The sequence below is a fragment of the Babylonia areolata genome, chromosome 3 (genome assembly GCF_041734735.1).
Source record: "Babylonia areolata isolate BAREFJ2019XMU chromosome 3, ASM4173473v1, whole genome shotgun sequence".
NCBI classification, from domain to species: Eukaryota; Metazoa; Mollusca; class Gastropoda; order Neogastropoda; family Buccinidae; genus Babylonia; species Babylonia areolata.
In genome coordinates this window covers 40255329-40280629 of record NC_134878.1, presented here as the reverse complement: position 1 = coordinate 40280629, position 25301 = coordinate 40255329, and the positions used below count along the sequence as shown (strand labels likewise).

At 39.5% G+C, this 25301-nt stretch overlaps 1 protein-coding gene across 1 annotated transcript in view; it reads left to right on the top strand.

The window, feature by feature from the left end:
- The window catches only part of LOC143279982 (laminin subunit alpha-like), a 305618-nt gene that overhangs the window by 84748 nt on the left and 195569 nt on the right, over nucleotides 1-25301 (top strand). Inside the window, exons 23-32 of the mRNA XM_076584380.1 lie at nucleotides 6271-6415; nucleotides 7762-7891; nucleotides 12109-12248; nucleotides 12865-12980; nucleotides 14271-14476; nucleotides 15777-15907; nucleotides 16296-16366; nucleotides 17614-17758; nucleotides 20455-20595; nucleotides 23712-23864. Of these exons, the coding sequence (XP_076440495.1) occupies nucleotides 6271-6415; nucleotides 7762-7891; nucleotides 12109-12248; nucleotides 12865-12980; nucleotides 14271-14476; nucleotides 15777-15907; nucleotides 16296-16366; nucleotides 17614-17758; nucleotides 20455-20595; nucleotides 23712-23864 (1378 nt within the window). The remainder of the gene's footprint in view (nucleotides 1-6270; nucleotides 6416-7761; nucleotides 7892-12108; nucleotides 12249-12864; nucleotides 12981-14270; nucleotides 14477-15776; nucleotides 15908-16295; nucleotides 16367-17613; nucleotides 17759-20454; nucleotides 20596-23711; nucleotides 23865-25301) is intronic.

Genomic DNA, 25301 nt, shown 5'->3' with positions numbered 1-25301 from the left:
TCACAGCTGAACTTATAGCCATACTTATGGCCTTAAATTATATTTCAGACATTCCAAAAACTGTGAGTGAAATTTTATGTGTAGACTCAGAGTCAGTAATACAAGCTATAGAATCTTCAAATTCAAAGAAGCGAATTGAGATGACAATGGAAATAAAACATTATTCACCAACTGACAAAACAGGGCATTAAAATAACTTTCTGTTGGGTACCTTCGCACTGTGGAATATCTTCAAATGAGTGGGTAGACCAAGCAGCTAGAAGAGCAGCACGTAATTTCGAAGGCGCAGTACAACTTGACATCCAGTTAGATCTGCATGAATGCATTAGTTGTATAGAAAATGTATCTAGAAATTGATTTCAGAAATTACTTATAGATTCAAATAATCAATATTACCACTGTTGTGTAAACACAAAGAATACAGCTAATCCCAAACATTTTCTAAATTCGACACCAGCAGCACATTCAAGATAAATTACAACTCTAATATATAGAATTCGTTTAAATGCCTTTCATACAAAATTTTCTAAAAATATAAAATGTATATGCGGTAAGCAAATAACTGTAAGCCATCTACTCATTCATTGTCTGAGCATAAGACCATTAATTCCAAAAGATGTAGTTGATGACTTTTCTTCCAATATTTCATGAGCCACTGAAAAGATTTTGAATGATTATTCATTGCTTAGAATGTTTTCAGAAATTTTAAACTCCAGTCCAGTTGGTATCCTCCTTTGATGTATTACAATTAATGTTGTTATTTATATTTACATTGTTGTAGGTTAATACTTGTTGATATGCATATACATATTCTCCCTCCCATGACATCTCATTCAATACACACCACAATCTCTTTAGACTTTTTCTTATAATAATCTACCTTTCCTCTGATACATAACATGAACACTTTTTTACACTAATATTCACATGCACTCCCTTTCCTTTATCCACTACTTGACTCCTTTCCATCTAAAAACACTTATAGTGAATAGACGTTAAACTGAAGATAAAACACACAAACACACACACACACACACACACACACACACACATACACATGGTATGTACACACACACACACACACACACACACACACACACACACACACACACACACACACAGTATGTACACACACACACACACACACACAAGCATGCACACATATACATGCATACACAATCACAATTTCTGGCAAGCCCGAAGAGCCTAGACATAATGCAACTTTGTAACGTTTGTGTGTGCTGAAATTATGTCAGCCAATACTGCTGCAATACACTTCATGCCTGCAGCATGTAGATCTGGGATCTGTAGCTGAAGTACCAAATACGCACTCACATTATTTGCATGGAATATGTTTTGCTAACAGTGTGTGTTTGTATTATTACAGGTGTGCATTGTCATGAGTCGAAGGAATGGGTGGGTAGAGGGAGTAGGGATGAAGGAATGGGTGGGTAGATGTGGTAGGGGGGTTGGTGGTGATATCAAAGTAATTACTAAATCCTTCCCACTTTATTTCCCTCTTTCACACTGACTGGCACCACACACACACACACACACACACACACACACACACAACACACACACACACTCTTTATTTCCCTCTTTCACACTGACTGGCACCCCCCCCCCCCCCCCCCCCCCCACACACACACACACATAACCTCTCTCTCTGTCACTCTCTCTCTCACTCTTTCTTGCACACACACAAACACACAAACACACACACACATGCAGAGCACATATATCAGGTCTTACCTATCCCTCTCCATCTCTCTCTTATACATGCATACACACACACTCTCTCTCTCTGTGTCTCTGTCTCTCACACGTGGATGCACACACACACACACACACACACACACTCACTCACTCACTCACTCACTCACTCACTTTCTCTTTCTCTCACACACACACATACACACACACACACACACACGGATACGGACACACACACACGGACACACACACACACACACACATGCATATCTAGTCGTCTCATACTCATGAAATCAGGTCTTAACTCCCCCCCTTTCCCTGCATTCCCCCCATGCCCCCCCCCACCCCTCGCCCCCCCACACCCACACACACTCACCCACACTCCTGTTGTTGGGAAACATTCACAACAAAAACATTGTTTACTAGTTCTGTTTACAACAGTCTCTTCACTTTGATAAGTAAGCATGATATGTTTCTTTCTGTCAAGTTCTTGAGAGTTTGTTGCAGAAATGCTAGAAATTTGAAAGTGACCTTTCCTTCTCTGAAGAAGTGAATGTTGAAATACAAAGACAGTATGCCACTGTCTGCAGTAGAAATACTTTAAAATGTACATTGGAAGTCAGAAAGAAGAAAAATCAAATTTTCAAAAGAAATGTGTTGTTTGGCTTTGTGTGTCGTAATAAAGATACCAAAATCATTCCTCTCAATTTCCAAATATTCCTCTTTTGCTGAAAAAGATTGGTAGCTATGTATTGTAGTTTAAATATTACAACTTTAGTCATGCTAGTTGTTATACATGTTTGAATTTGAATTCATTTGCTGACATATTTCTTGAAAAAACAAGAATGTTATGACAGTACATTCCACCCTTCCCCAGTCATCTTCATGCTGTTGGACCTGCAGATGCAGATGCTGGACTGGAGTTAAGCTTTCTTAGCCAGACCTTAGGAGATCAGAGAACAGTCCTCCTCTCATACAGGTAGACATCAAGACATGGATATGGTCTTCTGGAAAAATCCAGCCATGTTCTGAGGGATGTTTCATGCTTGAAGGGTATCGATGGTGATAGGAGTTGGATGGGGAAGTATTTCATACAAGGAGGAGGAATTTTGTTTAATGTCCCGTCACACATATCAGTGATTGAAGATATTTTGTTAAAGTATTTATGAATACATTTGAGTATTATTGGTTAGAAGGGGTGGGAGATGTGAATGAATGGAGGGTTGGGGGAAACTGGGCAAATGAGGGTGAAATTTGAAAAAAAGAAAAAAAAAGTAAATACAATTACAGGAAATTACTTAAAGGACTTCGTAAAAGAGAAGTTGTTTAACTGAAAAGCGAAACAACTGATAATAAATGCAAAAAGTCAAAAACATCAAAGTTCTCAGTCATTTATAAAGACTCACTTTCGTGTACATAAGGCTTCACCAAGTTATAGTCAAAAATTATATGCTTAACTCACTCAGTACTGGGCTTTTTGTAATCACATGTTCCTCTGGATACTGGGCATTTGTATAGGTTTTTAAAAAAATCACCAAAAAATAATGACAAAACACAATGACTTGAAATTTTGAGACATGTTTTTTGATAAATGGAATAAGCATGGTTCTAAGTTTCATAGCCCTTACTTTCATGGTTCTTTTTTTGTAGCTGGAGTGAGTTTTTTTACAACAACAAAATTGAGGGTGGTTGCAAATGCACAGAAGAAAACTTTTCTGCATTGTTGAAAGAAGGGTTATTTTCCACATAAATCACTTTGAGAAACCCTGTAGAATGTAAAAAACGGCTGTTTGAGAGTGTCTGGACTGTACAAATGAACTAATATCAGTAACATGCAATTTACTAGTTCGTAATTCTTCATGTGGCATTCTTCAGCATACTAGGCCTTACTGTAGCACTGAAAAAAATATATATAAAAATAAAGAAAACACACACAGTCTTGAAATTTGGAGACACAATTACTAATAAAGTGAATAAAAGGAGCACAAACTGTTATGGTTCACTTTTTGTAGCCAGAGATATATAGGATTATCTTTTTTACGATAAGAAAATTGAGGGTGGTTGCACTTCATAGTGGTGAAATTCACAGCATTGTTGAAAGAAGGGCTATTTCCACATGAATTGCATTGTCAAACCATGTAGAGTGTAAAAAAAAAAAAAGGCTATTTGAGAGTTTCTGTACGATACAAATGAACAAAAATAAATAACATGCAAGTGGCTAACTGTTAATTTGTCACTTGGCATTCTTTAGTACAATGGGCGTCAGTATGGTTTGAAAACAATTCTTAAAAAAAATAATAAAAGACAAGTAGTTTTGAAATTTGGAGACATCATTACTGATAAAGTGAATAAGAAGAGCACAATTCTATTATGGTTCACGTTTTGTAGCCAGAGATAAATAGGATTACCTTTCTTACGATAACAAAATTGAGGGTGGTTGCACATAGTAGTGAAATTCACAGCACTGTTGAAAGAAGGGTTATTTTCCACATAAATTGCATTGTCAAACCCTGCAAAGTACAAAAAAAAAGGCTTTTTGAGAGTTTCTGCACCATACAAATGAACTAAAATAAATAACATAAAAGTAGCTAATTTGTAATTTGTCATGTGGCATTCTTCAGTACAGTAGGTATTAGTATGGTTTGAAAATAAATAAATAAATAAATGTCACACAGTCTTGAAATTTGGAGACATTATTATTGATATAGTGAATAAACACAGTAAGTAGCTCTTCATTCCATTGTACTCTGTCTGTAGCTGAATGGAGATAGGGGTATCCTTTATCCTTGTCTAGGTAATCCACACTGTTCTTGGGAAAAAAAAAAAAAAAAAAAAAAAAGCAAAAAAAAAAAAAGCTGATAATCATTTCAAAAGTTTCTGCACTGTAAGAATACACCAACACTAATCATATGGCTGAAAAAACTCACTATTTGATATCCAAAACAGCCGCAGTCTACACATGGAGGAAAAAAAAAAAACGTCTATGGTGGAGTGGCCAGTAATACTTTGTAACTGCAGTCCGTGCAGTTCCTGGTCCGTGTATGGTGGAATTGCTAGAAAAATCTAAAATCTTCATGCCACTCTTTGCTCATAAATCGAAGAAAACTGTCCGTGCTCCGGTCAGCCAGTAGTCCGTGTGCACTGGCTTCTATTTCACTGTCACTGTCCACCTCACTTGCCACGCCTCTCTGCTCTTCCACATAAGGTTCGGTATCTGATAAACTTTCATGTTCGCTCTCCTCAGATGGTACAAAGTCACTCTCCTTGTCTTCTTCACCATACTCTACATCTGATCCTTCTGTTTGGAAAAGTTCCACGGCTTCTCATAGGGTGTAAACACGCCTTCCTTGTCTGCTCTGTGAACCACTTGCACTGGGTTGCGACGCCATTGTTGTTTGTCTGAGCACAAAGGCCTGGGTGACGATAAAATAGCTCAGCAGTACAGCAACAAGTGACTCACCAGCCACTCCAGTGGTCAAAGGTTGGCCTATACTAATTAGGCTCTAAGATGGATGGCTGTGTCTGTGGCACTGGGTCACGACGTCACTTGTGGAAATTTTTTAAGGTCGGAACAGCTATAGCCGTTGTCAGTATACAACCAGATGGAAATGGACGACAGCTACAGCCATTGTTAGTATCAAGTGAGTTAATCATCAGGTTACTAAAGGATATGCACTTGACATTAGAACAGTACTTGGTCCATAATGAATTTGATAATAGTCTGAGAGCTAAAGTCAGAATTGGTCTGCAAATCAGACCAAAGTCTGAGAGAGTCAACTGACAAGGTTTTAGACTTGAATTCAAGTACCTATAAAAGTCTCTTTTTAGTATATTGCTTATTTCCTTGTATCTACATGATTCTTTTCTCTCCTTTTGCTGCCCTGTCTGCTTGGTCATTATAAAGGAATTCAGTGTGGGATGGTATCCAACAAAAAATCAACATTTGTACCCTTCACAAATAGGGAGTGCAATAAATACCTAATTTCAAACAATAAATCTTCTCTTTGATTATTCTCAAAAAGGAGCAAACTTTTTAAAACAGATTGAGAATCAACACAAAATAGGATATTACTTACTATGATTGGCATATCAACAACATGATTTAAAGCTATAAAGATGGCCACCAATTCAGCTGTAAAAATTGAATGTCCCTTACCTAAATAATATGATTTTTCTGATTTTAGGTCAGGAATGACAAAAGCAGATCCTGCACTGCTATCATCCAGGACCGACCCATCAGTGTAACTTTTAAATGATAATCAAAATTTTCTTCTAATTCAATTCTGACAGATGCTGCTATCATATGTGGAGATTCTCCTTTTGTTGTGTCAGAAGCACATATGTTGACGTTTGCTTTTGTTAACTCCCAGGGAGGGACAGATGACACCAGAACATGAGGTGCCATACAAAAAGAAGTCTGCATTATTGGTTGATATGTACTTTACTTCTTTTTTTTTGTATCAGGAACATGTACATTTCTATGGACTTTTTTTGTATCAGGAACATGTATATTTCTGTTTAACCGTACATATGTTTATTTTGATCTGCCTACAGCTGCATACCCTCTTCCTATTCTGTGCCCGTGGGAACGGTGAGACTGGACTTTGAACTGCCCCCAAACCAAGGTCGGCTGTCCATTGACATGCCAACAGGCATCCTCGACCCCGCCACTGGATTGATTCAGCTCAACAACACTCAGGTCTGTATTTGTTGCGTCTTTTGAACTCCTGACAAAGTAGACTTTTTTTTTTTGGTGGGGGTGAGGTGGCTATGGGGAGACACTGTTATCTGATGTAGCAGGATGGGCGTATTTGATTTGGCATGTATGAAACACACCAACAGAGCTCAGTCATAGCAGTGGGCAACATGTTTTGATACAGCTTATGGGACACACTGATAGAGCTCAGTCAGAACATGTGTTGGCACAGCTGACAGAATACATCAACAGAGCTCATTCAGAACAGGGGTAAACACATCAACAGATCTCATTCACAACAGAGGTCAACATGTATTGGTACAGTTTATAGAACACACCAACAGAGCTCATTCACAACAGAGGTCAACATTTATTGGTATAGTTTGTTGAACACACCAACAGAGCTCATTCACAACAGAGGTCAACATGTATTGGTATAGTTTGTTGAACACACCAACAGAGCTCAGTCAGAATGTGTTTATACAGCTCAGTCAGGACAGAGGTAGATATTTATTGGTACAGCTCAGAACAGTGGTAGACATTTATTGGTACAACTCAGAACAGTGGTAGACATGTGATGGTATAGCTCAGAACAGTGGTAGACATTTATTGGTACAGCTCAGAACAGTGGTAGACATGTGATGGTATAGCTCAGAACAGTGGTAGACATGTGTTGATACAGCTCAGAACAGTGGTAGACATTTATTGGTATAGCTCAGAACAGTGGTAGACATGTGTTGGCACAGCCCAGAACAGTGGTAGACATGTGTTGGCACAGCTCAGAACAGTTGTAGACATGTGTTGGTACAGCTCAGAACAGTGGTAGACATGTGTTGGCACAGCTCAGAACAGTGGTAGACATGTGATGGTATAGCTCAGAACAGTGGTAGACATGTGATGGTATAGCTCAGAACAGTGGTAGACATTTATTGGTACAGCTCAGGATAGTGGCAGACATTTATTGGTACAGCTCAGAACAGTTGTAGATATGTGTTGGTACAGCTCAGAACAGTGGTAGATATGTGTTGGTAGAGCCTATGGGAGTGATAAGTGGTGCACTCTCATTGAATTTTTCTGAAATGATAATGAGCTCAGTCATTAGTTGTACAGAACTCAAATCAGATCAAGAAACAGAGAAGACACAGGTGTATTTCCAGGTATGTTGAACTTTAATTTCTGTCTTAAAGAATAAAATTGGTAACACAGTTTTTAGAGTTGTCATTTGTAAATCTGTCAAATCGTCTTACCGGTATGCCTTACCAAATTGTTATATTCTGGGAAAGAAAGGTAACAGCTACTCTTCATTCTTATACCAGTGATTAGGAAAGGAAAATAACTGGATGTTTCAGAGAGAAATTGAGATCCACGGTACTGTAACCAAGCCTGGGCAGTACATCATCCTCTTCCACTACTACATGCCCACAGAGATTGGACTGACCATCCCTGTGACTGTGTTTGTTGGTGGACAGCCAATACAAGGTGGGGGTCAGTGTGTAGTGATGCGTTCTCACCAGTTGAGTAGCTGTTTGTTTTTGTTTTGTTTTTGTTTTTTAATATAGAAACCTGGATAACTATACATGCTGTACACTGACCCATTGGTGCAGACTTCAGCAGCAGTCTGATTCCTGTCCTGTGCAAACTTTTACCAGCTTATGCATAGAAAACAAAAGTAGGTAGGACTAATAACTTCCCTTAGAAGATTACCTCCCTGCTGCACCACTGTGTGGCACTCACTTTTTCTGGCAGCTAACTTCCTTCTGCTCCTGTGCTCTTCACACGGCTTAGTTTTTTTGTTTTTTTTATGTGCATTTTCTGCCCCTTTATTGATTCAGTGATCTGTTGTTGTTTGAGGTCATGTTGTTCAGGTCACAGGATTACCTTGCTCATTGGGGCTGAAATGAAGCTCAGATCACAATTGATGGTGGACACGCAAGACCCTCTCTCTCAGGCCCTGCAAAAAACACTACTCTCCACCTGCTCCCTTCTGTTGACAGCAGATCACCACCACCTCTTACACCGTCTTCGATGTCCTTTCACTGTCCCTCTTCAGATTCAATTTGTTCAACATATTTTCCACCCATCTCAGTACATTGATTTGTGTTTTAATTTGCTACACTCCACAAGCTATTGTCCCTGCCAGTCAGCAGTGCATGTGCCACCCTCCTCTGTCTCTTTCCCCACACCCACACTGGCATAGAGGATGAAGGTGCATCCTCTCATGAGCACCATTGAAGAGGTCTTGATCAACAGCATATTAACAAACAACAAGATTACAGTCTTGCTCCCTCACAATATCATATGTGACAGCACCTGTGACACTTGCTCATGGACTCCTCAAGCAGCATACCGCTACCGTCTTGGATCCAGTGGCGACTAATGCGGATTGGGATGCCCTCCCTCAACACAGTGAGGAAGGTGGACCACTTGGACACGTATGCCCTTCAATTGCACCCAACTTCTTGATTATGGCTCACAATCAAGGAATGCAGCTCTGCCTTCACAACCAATGCAGGTTACCTTTCTGCCCTCTGCTGCCAATGCAGTTGTGTGCCCGGTCCCCCAAACCTCCACAAGGGTGGTGGGGGGTTCTCCTCCCATACTGCCAACCTCTTCTGATGTTGAAATCCTTGCTGTTGAGGCACCTGTAGCTGAACACCACCGCCACATATCTTCTGAGGAATCAGTGGATCTCTTCACATCATTTGCACCCGAGAGGGTACAGTAGGTCCCACGCTGGGGCACACCTAGACCATGTGAGGCTGTAGACCTCTGATGGAGACAACCTTCCTACTTAAGGCCTCACCCTCACCCAGTTGCCATGGTCATAGATGCTCTTCAAAGTGTGCTGGCATGCATCAGGAGACAACCCATCCATGACATTCTCTCAGGCTCAGTCTCAATTTAACCATTGGGAAGAGAGAAATTCTTGAAGACATCTACTCCTTGGGCAAAACAGCTGCTAGCCCTGGGTCCAATACAACAAGGTCCCTTCCCAGTCATTCAGGAGGACCTATATCTGCTCCTAGAGTGCCTGCATTCCCACCAAAGGCATGTTTCCATGACGGACAGGACATCTCATGGACCTGGAGGATTTGGTCTGAACAATTCTGGAGTCCACTGCCACCATAGATAGCTTTCTTGCCTGCCCAACAATGGCCCTTTTGGCACCCACCCATGACCACTCTTTGGCCACGACCTCTTGGTCCTGGCTTCCTTCATTCAGCAGATATGCCACCACCTTCACCGTTCAGCCACTCAGCAATCGCAGATGTACATGAACCTCACCATGGCCAGGACAGCATACTAAACCCCTCATCCGTCATTTGTTCACTCCCAAAAGAGGCCTCCTTCAGAAGGCTACTTATTTGGACAGGCCATACCCACTTCGGCCATCAAACATAAGGCCAACAGGGGTGGAGGCCTTTCCCAAGGTGCTGGGTCTCATTGCACTCGCACATGCACATGACACACCATGTATCACTGTCGCATAAATTGAACCTACTAAGATCCAGAGAAGTCACTTGACTTAATGCTTACATCACCCTACTGCTACAATCATTAAATAGTTCCAGAGAAGTCTGAGTATTGTAATGTAAGAGAATTCAAAACAGAAAAACTAGAAAAAGGATTTGAGTTGTGAATTGTAATTGCAGACAGTGTTCTCATTTACATGACTTGTAGCAGTTAAAAATGAGATTTTTCAGCTTGAAGGGAGGACGCAGTTGTCAGGTAAATGTGAACCTACTAGAGAAGTCATGTGACCTAATGTTTATGTCACTTGTAGCCATATTGTGAAATGACGTGCCACAGCTCGCATCAGAGATTCTGTTGATTGATTGTGGAAGACGATAAATTATCATCACAAAGCACCCATCAACTAACTGCATTTGTAACCAACACAACGAACTTTATATCCATGGAGAATGATTGGCTTGCAGCAAACAGAGAGCTCATATCCATGGAGAGTCAGTAAGGAAAATCACTTTGGGCATGATAACTGAGAGACATGAACAGGATGAAACAAACAAACACAACTTAGTGTCCGCAATTATTGGCTTACAAAAGACAAGGAAAAACATCATATCCATGGAGAATTGGTATCTTCAGCAGAAAACTGTACTGTTGAAATAATGGAAGAAGGAGAATAAAATCAAGAAATGTAAAAGCTGACGACAGAGGAGAGTGGCATGATGGAGGTCAAGGCTTCTTGGGGAAACAAGGAACAAAGGATTCAGCTTGAAGTTGTCAAGGAAGACTGTGAGCAAGGTGATGAGGAATTGCATGTATGACGACTAGCTTGGAGCTGTTGGGAAGACTACAAGCTGAAAATTAAGTATTTAAATGGGAGAACTGAATGAACCCATTTGATCATCTTCTCTGATTACCACAGAGATCGTCAACTAAAGATGACAAGGCTGATTCATAAAAGACAAGATTGGTGTGAAGGGACAGGGCTTGCAACTATGGCATTGAAGTTCCTGGTAGGGAGTTTCTAGTACAAAGTTCCTGGTCCACAGTCAATGCTACCATGACTTCAGTGGTTCCCAGTTCAAATCTACAACATCAGTTACAGGCCACAGTGGAAGAAAATTTCATTGAGGGAGATGAACCGAGAACGAACTGAATGCAGAAAACACTGTCACAGTCACTTGATTTCTAATTAATGATAATAATAATCACCATTATGATAGAAAAAATAAAGATATAAATAATAATAATAATAATAATAATATCATTTATTTTCAGTCTAATATCATCTTAGTTGAGCAGACTATAAATGAATAAACGAACGAACAGTCACATTGCTACAAGAAAGAAAAATGTGAATTAATGTGATCCAAACTTTTTTTTCTCGAGATGTAGGAACTATAGTGATTCATATTTTTTGTGGGGGGGGATATCACATCCTTTTTTGACTCACTTGTGTAAACAAAGTGAGTCTATGTTATAACCCAGTGTTCGGTTGTGTGTGTGTGTGTGTGTGTTAAAATTTAATATTGTCATTTTCTCGGGTAATACTTTGTCTGCCAGTACCAAATTTGGCTTAAACATAGCAGAAAAAAATCTTCACAGTCATACGAATAAGTACATTTCCTGAATTTGGCTGTATTTCTGAATACTTAATGGTTTATTCTGTTGATGCGCTATTTGTATCCAAAAACACTGTATTACCCGTTCCCAGTTGTTGGAATGTAAGCTATGTCTGGTAAGAAGAAGCCATGACCTCATTTTTCTTGTTTGCGCTGGTAACAGATGAATGGCATCAGAAGAGGGTGCTGTATAAAAACATGGAATGGAGGAAATCTAGACATGGAATGGAGGAAATCTAAGGAGGTTATTGGGTGTATCTTCTTTCATTTTCTCTGCATAGGTGGGTAATAGTTTGCACAGGACAGGAATCACGGTTAGTATGTTTGATTAAACCAAATTGTCTTTTTAGTTGCCTTCAGCAGTAAGGTTGTTGATGTATGTTCAATTGTGAAAAGCACTGGTGCAGGCATTTCCTGTGTCAGAACTATTGGTAAACATGTAAACAGTTACTGAATTATATGTGCATGTGTTCTGTTCAAATATGTATGTGGATGCCTCCAAGAATGAAACTTAAATTTGTTCAGTGTGCATTCAGCACTGTATCTGCTGGCACTGTGCATGATAAAACCATTGGTGCAATCAGTATGGTGTTCATACCTGTGCAGGTGTGTTCAAGCCCACATATTGCCCTAGTGTGACTGGTTGTCGTGGGGTCATCATGTTTGGACATGGCAACACCATCAGCCTCAAAGACAATGACATCCACATCCTGGTGAATAACACCAATGGGGGGAAGATCTGGTTGGTAAGTTGGCACAGAAGAGTTGTGTTGTCTGATGATGTGGTTTTTTGGGCTTTTCTTACATACAGGTTTTCATCAGTTACATATGTGAAAACATATCTCGATTTGCACTAAAAAATCTAAACCATGCATGCAAATGTACAAGCAAGTGTGCATTTACATAAACATACATTTAGAAAGTAATCACAGATTCAAAGTGAAAGAAAATGGCAGTGTCAGTCATTCTCAAGTTGATTATTGATCATGATCTTATCTGTCTAAAATGATGTAATGGGATAAATGTCAAGAAAGAAAGATAGAACATGAAAAGCTTCTTGGCTTCTCAGTAATGCTGTACCTCAAAGCTTTATGTTCTGCAGTTGTTTCTGTAAATGTTTGCTTCTTTAAAAAAAACATTGGGTTTTTTTGGTTACTTTCCTCTTTTCTTTTCCTCCATCCAGATTCTAAAAGCTGTCACCGTGCTCACATTTATGGGAGATGAAATTGACTTGTATATGTGTGTGTGTTTGTCCTGTTTCCAACTGTTGAAAATGGTAATGTCTCAGTTATCCAGTTTTTGCCTTTGTCTGATACTCGGTAGACAATACGATGTAGAACTGAATTGTGTTTTCCCCACCAGGATTACGCCTTGCTCATCCCAGCAGAGACATTCACACACTTTGATTTGGAGCTGCAGCCAATAGACACTTCAGGAAAATTCCTCACAGAGTGTGTGAATGAAGGATTTGAACTCAAGTATGTATTGATGCTCTTTCACTCTTATCACATGCATGCATTTGTTGCTGAACTGAACAACCAAATAAAAGGGAAAGGGATTGGAGAGGCATATTTTCTGAAATCAATTATCATTTTTCTTTCTTTTTCTGGACATTGTGATCTAAGTAGTTTTCTTTACACCAGGAGGAAAAAGTTTTGAACTTGCTCAAAATAAACAGCATCAGAATTTGACAGACCTCCTAGGGCTGAGTCATCAGAATATTTATTCATAGCAGTTGTGTCTGAGCCAGTGCAGTCATTTGTATACCGCGAGAAAAGAACAGGTGACAGGACTGTACCTTGAGGGGCACCAGTGGAGTTGTCTTGACAGAAGATAGAGCTTGTCCAAAATGGACTGACTGAAATCTCTAAACAAGAAAACTGTTTATTCATAAAATGAGGTTTATACTGATGTTAAATGAAAGAAGTTTACTTTAAGAGATGTGGTTAAATGGTGTTACATGCCAATGATAAGTCAATAAACAAAATACAAACGAATTTGGTTTCTTCAGGCGAGTGTATGCATGGTGCAAGAATGTAAGTGTGGCATCAGCAGTATTATATTTGGTATCAGCATCAATAATTATGCATTACACACAGACCAAGAATTGTGAATAAGTGGATTATAAATGAAAGAGGGTAATCCCCACCAATGAAGAATTCATGCTGAAGCACAAAAAAGAGAAAGAAAAACAAACCTTGTGCTGATGATGGAGATTTTTAAAAAAAAATTAGAAAATGAAGAATGTAGAGAGAATAGAAAGATCAAGATCTGAAATATTCAAGGAATGTTACTGGGAACATGAAATTTCATTTGCATCCAGTTACAACTTTACACTGAAGCTCCATCCCATCATAAAAGAAGCCATTTCGTTGAGGTGAATGTGTTTATTTTTGTTCCACCTCAAAATGTTTTAAGAGTGAGATTTGTTACCATAAGTATTGATACAAAGTGGGGGTTAAACATTACAGAAATTGTCCATACATTTTAGACCAGACAGACCAAAAATTGTGAATGAGTGGATAAAAAAAAGAAGAAAAAAAAGTAATCCCCAGCAATGAAGTCATACTGAAGCGCAAAAAAGAGAAAGAAAAACAAACCTGGTGCTCTATGATCTGCATGCAGTTGAGGTGGGGGAAAATAGACTCAAACCCCAAGTATCCTCCCTTCCATCCAGTATCCCTTTCTCTGCATATCCTTTGTTAATGATGATAGTGTGTGCAGTAATTACCCCCGCTCCCCCCCTTTTTTTATATTTTTTTAAACAGATCAGATTCCGAGTACTGCAAAGAGAGTGTGTTCACCCTGACAACTGAGTTCAACAAGGGGGCTGTTCAGTGTGACTGTAATGTAGACGGTTCTCTCAACTTCAACTGCCAGGCCTTTGGGGGACAGTGTCAGTGCCGAGAGAATGTCATTGGCCGAACCTGTTCTGCATGTCGACCAGGCTATTATGGATTCCCTGACTGTAAACGTAAGTTGATATTTTCTGTCAGAGATTCACAAACTACCAAGAAAACCTTTCACAACTTGCACATTGTAATATTCTGTACTCTGGACAGCTGAGTATTAAAAAAATGTGAATGTCATTACCTCGGTGAAGAAGATACTGTTCTCGCGCCTGTCAGTTGTTTCATGCAAGTAGTTGTGGACATATTTTCCTGAATGAAATGAATCAGATTTTAGTGGTGATCCAGATCTGACAGAATTTTTATAGGTTTCTTCATAATTTGGAGACAAGACAAAAACTAGCATTTTGGTGTGATATCTCAGTTGCAAAACTGAGCAGATCAGATAACTGGTATTTATGGAAACACATGGTCTATTGAGTGCTATTTACATAATTTTTTGTTGTTGTTGTTGTTGTTTTTGCTGCTCCATCTTCTACACTGTTTCAGTGGCATTCCTCCTTGGCCACTGATTCAGAGTCCTCCATACACAGCCACAAGCAGATTTATCTTCTAATCACAGCACTTGCAGTCCACAGAATTATCGGTGTTAAGTTGCCAGGAGGCTACACACCAGAAGATATCCTGTTCTGCTACTGAGTTACTTTGGTAGTGTTCACATGTTTCATTTGTGCCTTTGATTCTTTATCTGATTGAGCTTACACAGGACATTACCTACTGATTATAATAATTATGAAGCCCGTCTGAGTGAGCATCCCTTCCAGAGTGGAGATCACCACCACTTCCCTCCATGAATCTGCCGACACCAAAGACCTTGACAGGAACTCGAACAAGTATGAAAATGGAGGGAATTGAAACTGAGGTCACCATGAGAGTGGGGTATGAAAGGCCACAGAATCTGGGACAATTTCATTGTACACTGGTGATGATGATGACACAATGGAAGTCCATTTAATGTTTGAATGGGACAGTGTGACAGTGCTGTACTTGGTGCTTCATTTCATAATATACCCAGACATCAACCAGGCCTGAGAGGTTCAGTCACCTGTAGTGTTCATCAGGAAATTTTAGCAATACTCCCAAGATGCTTCCATGAAGTGGATGACACTCATCCATGTCTCATTCCTCCCATTTGAGCCCATAGCACACTCAGCTCTGGGTAGGAGCCAGCCATGGGCTGAAGAAACACAAATCTGCTGGGACTCCAACCTGCATCTTTCTAGTTGCCAGTCTGCAGTGCTCTCCACTTTGTCAAGGCTTATTACTTAGTTATTTATTTTGACCCTTACTTTAGAATGTCCAGTATTTCAGCATATACCTTTGGGTGGTTAAAACTGTTTGATGTCTGTGTTGACTTGATTTCAGCATGCAGCTGTCCCTTCGGTGTGTGCCACCCACTGACAGGTGATTGCATCTGTCCACCCCGGGTGGAAGGAGAACGATGTGATCGCTGTCAGCCAGAAGCATATGGCTATGATAATCTGATTGGCTGTCAGGTAGGGGTTACCTTGGATTGACTGGTTCTCCTCAGAGAGAATGGATGGATTGTTTGTTGTGTGAACTTCACAGAAAAAACGTGGGTAAATGAATATCAGGTAGAATGGTACATCACACCTTCCTCCACCCCTTGAACTTCCTATCACCCCACCCACCCCTTGCCATGCTCCCCAACACCTCCAGGTTTTTTTGTTTGTTTATTTTTGTCTTACTCTTAGTGAAATGATGTAAAATCAATGAATAACACACACACACACACACACACACACACACACACACACACGCAAAAGTGAGGTGATCATGTTATTTATGGAGAAGTGTCTGTAGTGTGCTGTGACAGTGTGGGAAGAGAAGTGTCATCATTCACTATATATATTGTGTTTCCAGGAGTGCAGCTGTAACCCCCGGGGTGTGGAACAGGGGGACCTGAATTGTGACCAGACTACTGGACAGTGCAAGTTAGTAGTTACATCTCGAATCACATTTTATGTTTGGGATCCTTGGAAATAATAACAAGTTTTAGCAAATTGAGAGGGAGAGAATGTGTGTGTGTGTGTGTGTGTGTGATGGGTGGTTATGGAAGAGTCTGTAAGTGATGGTTGGTTGGTCATTAATTCAACATCTGTTCTCTAAAGTGATTTTAGATTGAAAAAATAATGTGTGCAGGGTATGTTTATGTGTATGGGAACAGGTTCGAACTGTATACAATTACAAATGTGACTAGAAATAGAAATTTAGAATGGAGAGGGACAATTTGGGGATGGAAACAAACTAAGAAATCCAATAAATTAATCATAAAATCAACTAATTAGTAAAAACGGGTAAGAGTCAAATGTTGGAATACTTACAGATAATTAGCAAATAGACATTTAGATAACCAAACTAAAAATTTGTAAATTAACAATGCAGAGTTTAATATTTGTATAAATGGGTAGTTGGAAAGTTTAGGAATGAACTCTAATTTAACTTAAGAAAGAATATGCAATTTTGTTATTTTCTGTCCACAAAGGCATACAACATTTCTTGTATATTATGTTTTGGAGGCATCAGTTTTCCATCTATACATAAGAGTCTGTATTTCCATACTGACACTGAACTGAATGTTTATTGTGTTAATGTCAAACTTCGTGTGATTATTTTGGTATTTTTAAGGTTACATTTGAACATATCCCAAGCAATGTTGTCTGTAAGTGATTTGTGCATACATGTGCTTATGTGTGTCATGTATGTGTGAAGGCACATGGTTTGCATAGTTCATGGTGTATTGGCACAGCAGTTTCCCAATAGTCTGAAACCAGTGTACTGTAGCTGCTGCTTAAGTGGATACTTGTCATTGTTCTCACATTAGTTTGTTATTAAAGCAAAGTTTAACATGCCATCTGTTCACAATCCTGTAAAATTGTATTGATCACAAGAAATGAGGGAGTTATATAGGGTTCAGTTATTCTACTACTAGTTTTGCCCTGACACACAGCAATGCTTGTACATCAGAGTATTCTGACATTTAAGGGGTTTAAGTGTGCCAAGTTTTAAAACATGTCTTCTGTTGTTAGCTCCTGAGGCAAGGTGTAGGTGGTGTCAGTGGAATGGAGAGAGCAAGGGTGGAGGACCATTGTTGTGATACTATGGTAGTTGTGCAAGGAGGGAAGGAATACATCCTGATGTGTTTCCTGCTGTTCACTGGAGGTAATGAAATTTCTTGCAGCTGTCTGCCCAATGTGGGTGGGCGCAAATGTGACACGTGCCTGCCAGGACACCACTCGTTCCCCTACTGCCAGACTTGTGACTGTGACCCTGCTGGTACCCTTGAAGGCATCTGTGACCAGTACACCTCCCAGTGTCTGTGTAAGGTCAGTGACAACACTGCAGCTTTGTCTTGGGGATCAAGGCAGTTTGTAAACGTGATTTTTTCCAGGGAAATACAGTGCTTATTTTCTTTCTGATTAAGATATATCATTTCAGCCTTCGACGAGCACAGAAATGGTGTTTACAATTTCTTTCCTAGATGTTTTAATTATTTCTAAAATGAATAAAAGTGATTAGAACTGTCTTAATGCTTAAGAGCATATTGTTCTTATACTCGACATACCATCTTTATGAGTAATCATCCCAGTGCCATTTTCTGAGATGTAGAAATGACAGATTCAGGAATCAAGATAAGACAACACATGATGTTTTATTTCAAGAAACCCAGTGGGGCCATATGAAACTGTTACATATTTCATGTAACTAACACAAATATGAATAACATTGGTATTGTGCCCATAATTGTTTACAATGGCAACACAAACTGTTTGGCTGACAAACATTTTTGAGAAAAAAAAAGTAGCATACATGAGACACAGCATTATACAGTGTGTACATGGCAGAAGTGAGTGGGCATTTATCCCAAATGCGAAAAGAACAAATTCACTGTATTAAAAAAATAAATTTAAAAAAAAGGTATCAAAGTCAAATGAAGGTAAGTGGACTGATCCATTTAGGCTGCACCACTACTGCTTCAAAAAAATGAAAGGAGCACATGCCTGACCCAACATGTTTGTCAGGCCCTGAAATTGTGTAAGTATGACATAAATACGATAATTTGCATTTCACTGTTATTCATTATTTGCATTACTCCCTTTCTTACCTTTTTATGTATTTAATTTCAAATAACTTTCAGCTGTGAAAATCACCAAGTATGTGTGATGGGACTTTTGATAAACTCCTCCTTCTTATTGATTATTGATATTTGTCGAAAAATCAGCATCACTTGCAGACAGAAACAAGGCAGACTAACTTCAAGACAGGTAAGGAGCATGGACAGTGAACAGAATAGGATTTTTCACTGAGTCATTTTTGACTCACTTGTGTAAACAAAGTGAGTCAATGCTTTTATCCAGTGTTCGTTTGTCTGTCTGTGTGTGTGTGCGTGCATGCATGCGTGCACGCACATGCGTATGTGTGTGTGTGTGTGTGTGTGTGGTAAACTTTAACCACCAATTTCTCTGGAAATACTCTGTCTGCCAACACCAAATTCGGCTTAAACATAGTATGAAAAAAATCTTCACAGTCATACCAATAACAGCTTGTAAGTCTCCGGAATTCAGCCGTATTTCCAAATCATTAAGGGTTTATTTCATAGAGATTCGTTCCGAAATCCTAAAATTTTTAAAACCAGCTTCCCACTGAGTTAGGCCTACAAGAAGGAAGGTTGTGTTCAGAGACGACGACCTTGTTTTTCTTGTTCACAGTTAAAAGGAAAGCAATACAAATTCTGGACAGAACACATACAGTGATACTAACTACACTGTCGATGTGGTAATTGCATATAAAAATTCTAAAGTGGACACTGAATTAACTGGAATGAACACAAAAAAAATTTGAATCGATCGTTTCTTTCAGCCAGTTGTAGACTGGTTCATGCAGATCTAGAGATCTTTCATGTGTTGTGATGTGCTTGAAGTGATGGCAATGTCTCCTTTACCGCCAAAATAAATAATACTTGAGATATAATAAAACACACAAAAAACATGATTTAAATGGCTTTATTACGTCCACTACAATCATGTCTATTCATCATACAAAGAAGAAAACAACAAGATTGCTTCAGATATTAGATTTAGTCAAATGAAGTCAGATGCACAGCAGCAGTGGGGATTAGTCTGCTTCATCAGAACTGAACATGCATGGTTCGATCCCACTCACCTGCCTTTTTTTTCTTTTTTTTTCTCTCCATAGCTTATTTTATATATCATATTTAATACAGAAGATTTGTTAACAATTCTTTTATTATTTTTTTCTCCACATGATTCCTTTACTGGATAAAGTTTGAAGCACAAGTGAGTCTAGAAGGCTTTGCCTCTTGTTTATATTGTTCATTAAATCCATTGTACAGTCAAATGTTTATGTTGTTTTGAAATACTGTTGATAGTTATAACCTCCCCCACGTTTGTGTGTATGCACAGGATATGTTGAAGCCTTAGTTTATGCCATGTATACAGTGACTGTGTGTGCTGTTTCAGAGCTTGTTAGAGAGCCATGTATACAATGACTGTGTGTGCTGTTTCAGAGCTTGTTAGAGCCATGTATACAATGACTGTGTGTGCTGTTTCAGAGCTTGTTAGAGAGCAACGTATACAGTGACTGTGTGCTGTTTCAGAGCTTGTTAGAGAGCAATGTATACAATGACTGTGTGTGCTGTTTCAGAGCTTGTTAGAGAGCAACGTATACAGTGACTGTGTGCTGTTTCAGAGCTTGTTAGAGAGCAATGTCTACAATGACTGTGTGTGCTGTTTCAGAGCTTGTTAGAGAGCAATGTTTACAGTGACTGTGCTGTTTCAGAGCTTGTTAGAGAGCAATGCATACAATGACTGTGTGTGCTGTTTCAGAGCTTGTTAGAGAGCAATGTTTACAGTGACTGTGTGTGCTGTTTCAGAGCTTGTTAGCAATGTATACAATGACTGTGTGTGCTGTTTCAGAGCTTGTTAGAGAGCAATGTTTACAGTGACTGTGCTGTTTCAAAGTTTGTCAGCAATGCATACAATGACAGTGTGTGCTGTTTCAGAGCAATGTGCTGGGGTCGCGGTGTGACCAGTGTCCTGATGGTTCATTCCACCTCAGTGCCGACAATCCCTCAGGCTGCACACGCTGCTTCTGCTTCGGTACCACCAGCAGGTGCACCAGCTCTGCTCTGTCCTGGGACCTGGTGCGTGGCTGTGTGTGCTGGGTGCCTGTTGATGTCAAGTCAGGTGTTAATTAATGTGGAGTGTAATACGAAAAGCTTCATCAGCAGCTTTACCTGTTACATTGAGTACAACAGTTGACTCACTAATAAAATCACACCAAAGAGCAACACTGTTCTCTGCCATTTAGTGTGAGAGAGAGTGAGTGTGTGTGTGTGTGTGTTTATGAAGATTATGTTTTGATCTTAACTCGTAATGTGTAGTTTTGTTAAAAAGTGGCATCTGGGTTTTTTTTGGTTTTTTTGGTTTTTGTTGTTTTTTTTAAATTCTTTTTTGTTGTTGTTGTTGTTGCACTTTTACTTCTGTGTTACAATGAGTTTGTTTTTTTTCTCCAGCATATTGTGTTTGACACTGTTTCTTTCCAGTGACACTGTTTCTTTCCAGTGTATAATGTGTTTGACACTTTTTCTTTCTAGTGACATTGTTTCTTTCCCATGTATTCTGTTTGACACTGTTTCTTTCCAGTGACACTTTCTTTCCAGCGTATTGTGTTTCACACTGTTTCTTTCCAGTGTATTGTTTGACACAGTTTCTTTCCAGTGTATTGTGTTTGACACTCTTTCTTTCCTGTGACACTGTTTCTTTCCAGGGTATTGTGTTTGACACTCTTACTTTTCAGGATATTGTGTTTGACAGTTTCTTTCCAGTGACACTGTTTCTTTCCAGTGATTGTGTTTGACACTGTTTCTTTACAGTGACACTGTTTCTTTACAGTGTATTGTGTTTGACACTGTTTCTTTCCAGTTACAATGTTTCTTTCCTGTGTATTGTCTTTTGACACTGTTTCTTTCCAGGGCATCATGTTTGACACTTTTTCTTTCCCGTGACACATTCTTTTCAGTGCATTGTGTTCGATACTGTTTCTTTCCAGTGACACTTTCTTTCCAGTGTATTGTGTTTGACACTGTTTCTTTCCAGTTACACTATTTCTTTCCAGTGTATTGTGTTTTGACATTGTTTCTTTTCAGGGTATCGTGTTTGACAATTTTTCTTTCCAGTGACACATTCTTTTCAGTGTATTGTGTTTGATACTGTTTCTTTCCAGTGACACTTTCTTTCCAGTGTATTGTGTTTGACACTGTTTCTTTCTAGTGACATTTTCTTTCCAGTGTATTGTGTTTGACACTGTTTCTTTCCAGTGTATTGTATTTGACACGGTTTCTTTCCAGTGACACTATTTCTTTACAGTGTATTGTGTTCGACACTGTATCTTTCCAGTGACTGTTTCTTTCCAGTGTATTGTGTTTGACACTGTTACGTTCCAGGGTATTGTGTTGTGTTTGACACTGTTTCTTTCCACTGACACTGTTTCTTTCCAGTGTATTGTGTTTGACACTTTCTTTCCAGTGACACTTTCTTTCCAGTGTATTGTGTTTGACACTGTTTCTTTCCAATGACACTGTTTCTTTCCAGTGTATTGTGTTTGACACTGTTTCTTTCCAGGGCATTGTGTTTGACACTTTTTCTTTCCAGTGACACTTTCTTTCCAGTGTATTCTGTTTGACACTGTTTCTTTCCAGTGACACTTTCTTTCCAGTGTATTGTGTTTGACACTGTTTCTTTCCAGTGACACTGTTTCTTTCCAGTGTATTGTGTTTGACACTTTTTCTTTCTAGTGACAGGTTTTTTTCCAATGTATTGTGTTTGACACTGTTTCTTTCCTGTGTATTGTGTTTGACACTGTTTCTTTCCAGTGACACTTTCTTTCCAGTGTACTGTATTTGACACTGTTTCTTTCCAGTGTATTGTATTTGACACTTTCTTTCCAATGTAGTGTCTTTGACACTGTTTCTTTCCTGTGTATTGTCTTTGACACTGTTTCTTTCCAGTGACACTGTTTCTTTTCTGTATATTGTCTTTGACACTGTTTCTTTTCTGTGTATTGTCTTTGACACTGTTTCTTTCCAGTGACACTGTTTCTTTCCAGTGTATTGTATTTGACACTGTTTTTTTTCCTGTGTATTGTGTTTGACACTGTTTCTTTTCAGTGACACTGTTTCTTTCCAGTGTACTGTATTTGACACTTTCTTTCCTGTGTATTGTGTTTGACACTGTTTCTTTCCAGTGTATTGTGTTTGACACTGTTTCTTTCCTGTGTATTGTGTTTGACACTGTTTATTTCCAGTGACACTGTTTCTTTCCAGTGTATTGTGATTGACACTGTTTCTTTCCAGTGTATTGTATTTGACACTGTTTCTTTCCAGTGACACTGTTTCTTTCCAATGTATTGTCTTTGACACTGTTTCTTTCCAGTGACACTTTCTTTTCTGTATATTGTCTTTGACACTGTTTCTTATCTGTGTATTGTCTTTGACACTGTTTCTTTCCAGTGACACTGTTTCTTTCCAGTGTATTGTATTTGACACTGTTTCTTTCCAGTGTATTGTATTTGACACTGTTTCTTTCCTGTGTATTGTATTTGACACTGTTTCTTTCCAGTGACAGCGTTTCTTTCCAGTGTATTGTATTTGACACTGTTTCATTCCTGTGTATTGTGTTTGACACTGTTTCTTTCCATTGACACTGTTTCTGTCCAGTGTGTTGTGTTTGACACTGTTTCTTTCCTGTACATTGTTTGACACTGTTTCTTTCCAGTGACAGCGTTTCTTTCCAGTGTATTGTGTTTGACACTGCTTCTTTCCTGTGTATAGTGTTTGACATTGTTTCTTTCCAGTGACACTGTTTCTTTCCAGTGTATTGTGATTGACACTGTTTCGTTCCAGTGTATTATGTTTGACACTGTTTCTTTCCAGTGACACTTTCTTTCCAATGTATAATGTGTTTGACACTTTTTCTTTCCAATGTATAATGTCTTTGACACTGTTTCTTTCCTGTGTACTGTCTTTGACACTGTTTCTTTCCAGTGACACTGTTTCTTTCCAGTGTATTGTCTTTGACACTGTTTCTTTCCAGTGACACTGTTTCTTTCCAGTGTATTGTATTTGACAGTGTTTCTTTCCAGTGTATTGTATTTGACACTGTTTCTTTCCAGTGTATTGTGTTTGACACTGTTTCTTTCCAGTGACAGTGTTTCTTTCCAGTGTATTGTGTTTGACACTGTGTCCTCTGACTGGTGCAGGTGAACACAATGGATGGCTGGGGGATCACCAACACTATCAAAGGCTTTGTGATTGAGGCTGGCAACACCATCGCTGTCAAAGCTAGGGATGACATTTCTGATACCAGTAAGGCTTTGTACTGGGTCGCTCCACAAGAATACCTGGGAAATAAGGTATGTCAGTATGTTTCATGAAAAATTAAAACTTAAAAAAATGTTTTTTTACTCTGATTTCAAATCTGTTTTTATGACCTTTTAGTTCCTATGATAAAAATGTATCAAATTATAAAACTTTCATTTCCATATGAATGAATATATCTATATATCTATCTATCTATGTACAAAACACGGAAAACTACATCAAAGAAGCACATCGCCAACTATGCAGCCCATTGCACTACAAGAGGCTGACAAAAGACCTCACGGAAAAGATTGGCAGGGAGTCCAACAGATTGGCTGAACAACTTCACGAGAAAGCTCATTGATAATCAAACCTTACACTGGGCCAAACTGGATCCAGGGAACACGAGATGCCATCAGTTCCATATGCTACCAAAGGTGCACAAAACTTTGCAGAATCCCCCTGGTCGCCCAATAGTGTCGGGGGTAAATGAACCAGCCGAACACCTGTCAAAGTTAGTTGACCATTGGCTTCAGCCATACAACTGCCAACTCCCAAGCTACATCAGGGACACCACCGACATGCTCCGCCAGATTCAACAGTGGAACTATGAGTATGGACCATTTACAGCAAGCACTCGTCTTGTAACCATTGATGTGGTAGGTCTGTACAGCAATATCCCACGTATTGAAATGCAGGAAGCAGTGGGATACTACTTACGGAACCAGCCAAAAGGAGACATACCACCAACGGAACTGCTTCTGAAGATAATGTCACATGTCTTAGAAAACAACACCTTCTGCTTTGGCAGCCAGTATTTTCTCCAAACATTTGGAACAGCCATGGGCACCCCCATGGCCCCCACTGTGGCATGTCTGTTTATGGGATGGTTGGAGCGACATTTGCTTGCAGACAGCCCTGTGCCCGTTTCGGAGGAAATGTGGAGACGGTTCATTGATGATATATTTGTGTTGTGGACTGGCACTGATCTGCAGAAGTTCACAGATCACTTGAACAGCTACCACAACACCATCACGTTCACTGTCAACAGCTCCTTGGACAGCATCTCCTTTCTGGATATTCTGATCCGTCTTGAGAATGACTACCTGCAAACAGACCTCTTCACCAAACCAACAGGTGCACATGCTTATCTTCGTAAGTCTTCCTGCAACCCACGCCACATCACCAAGAACATTCCATATGCACAGTTCCTTCGTCTCCACCGCCTATGTTCCGACAACTCTACCTTCCAAACCAGGTGTGATGAGATGGAGGGTCAGTTCTTACAGAGAGGTTACAAGCCAGACAACATCAAAGAAGCAAGAGCTAGGGCCAGCAAGACACCACGGCAACAGACACTGACCCACCACAACAGACCAAAGCACAACAGGACGCCTATGGTCGTAATATACAATCCAGCGAACCATCCACTACAGGCATGGTTTCATGAGCTACAACCAAAACTCCACACCAGTGAGCGCATACAGAAA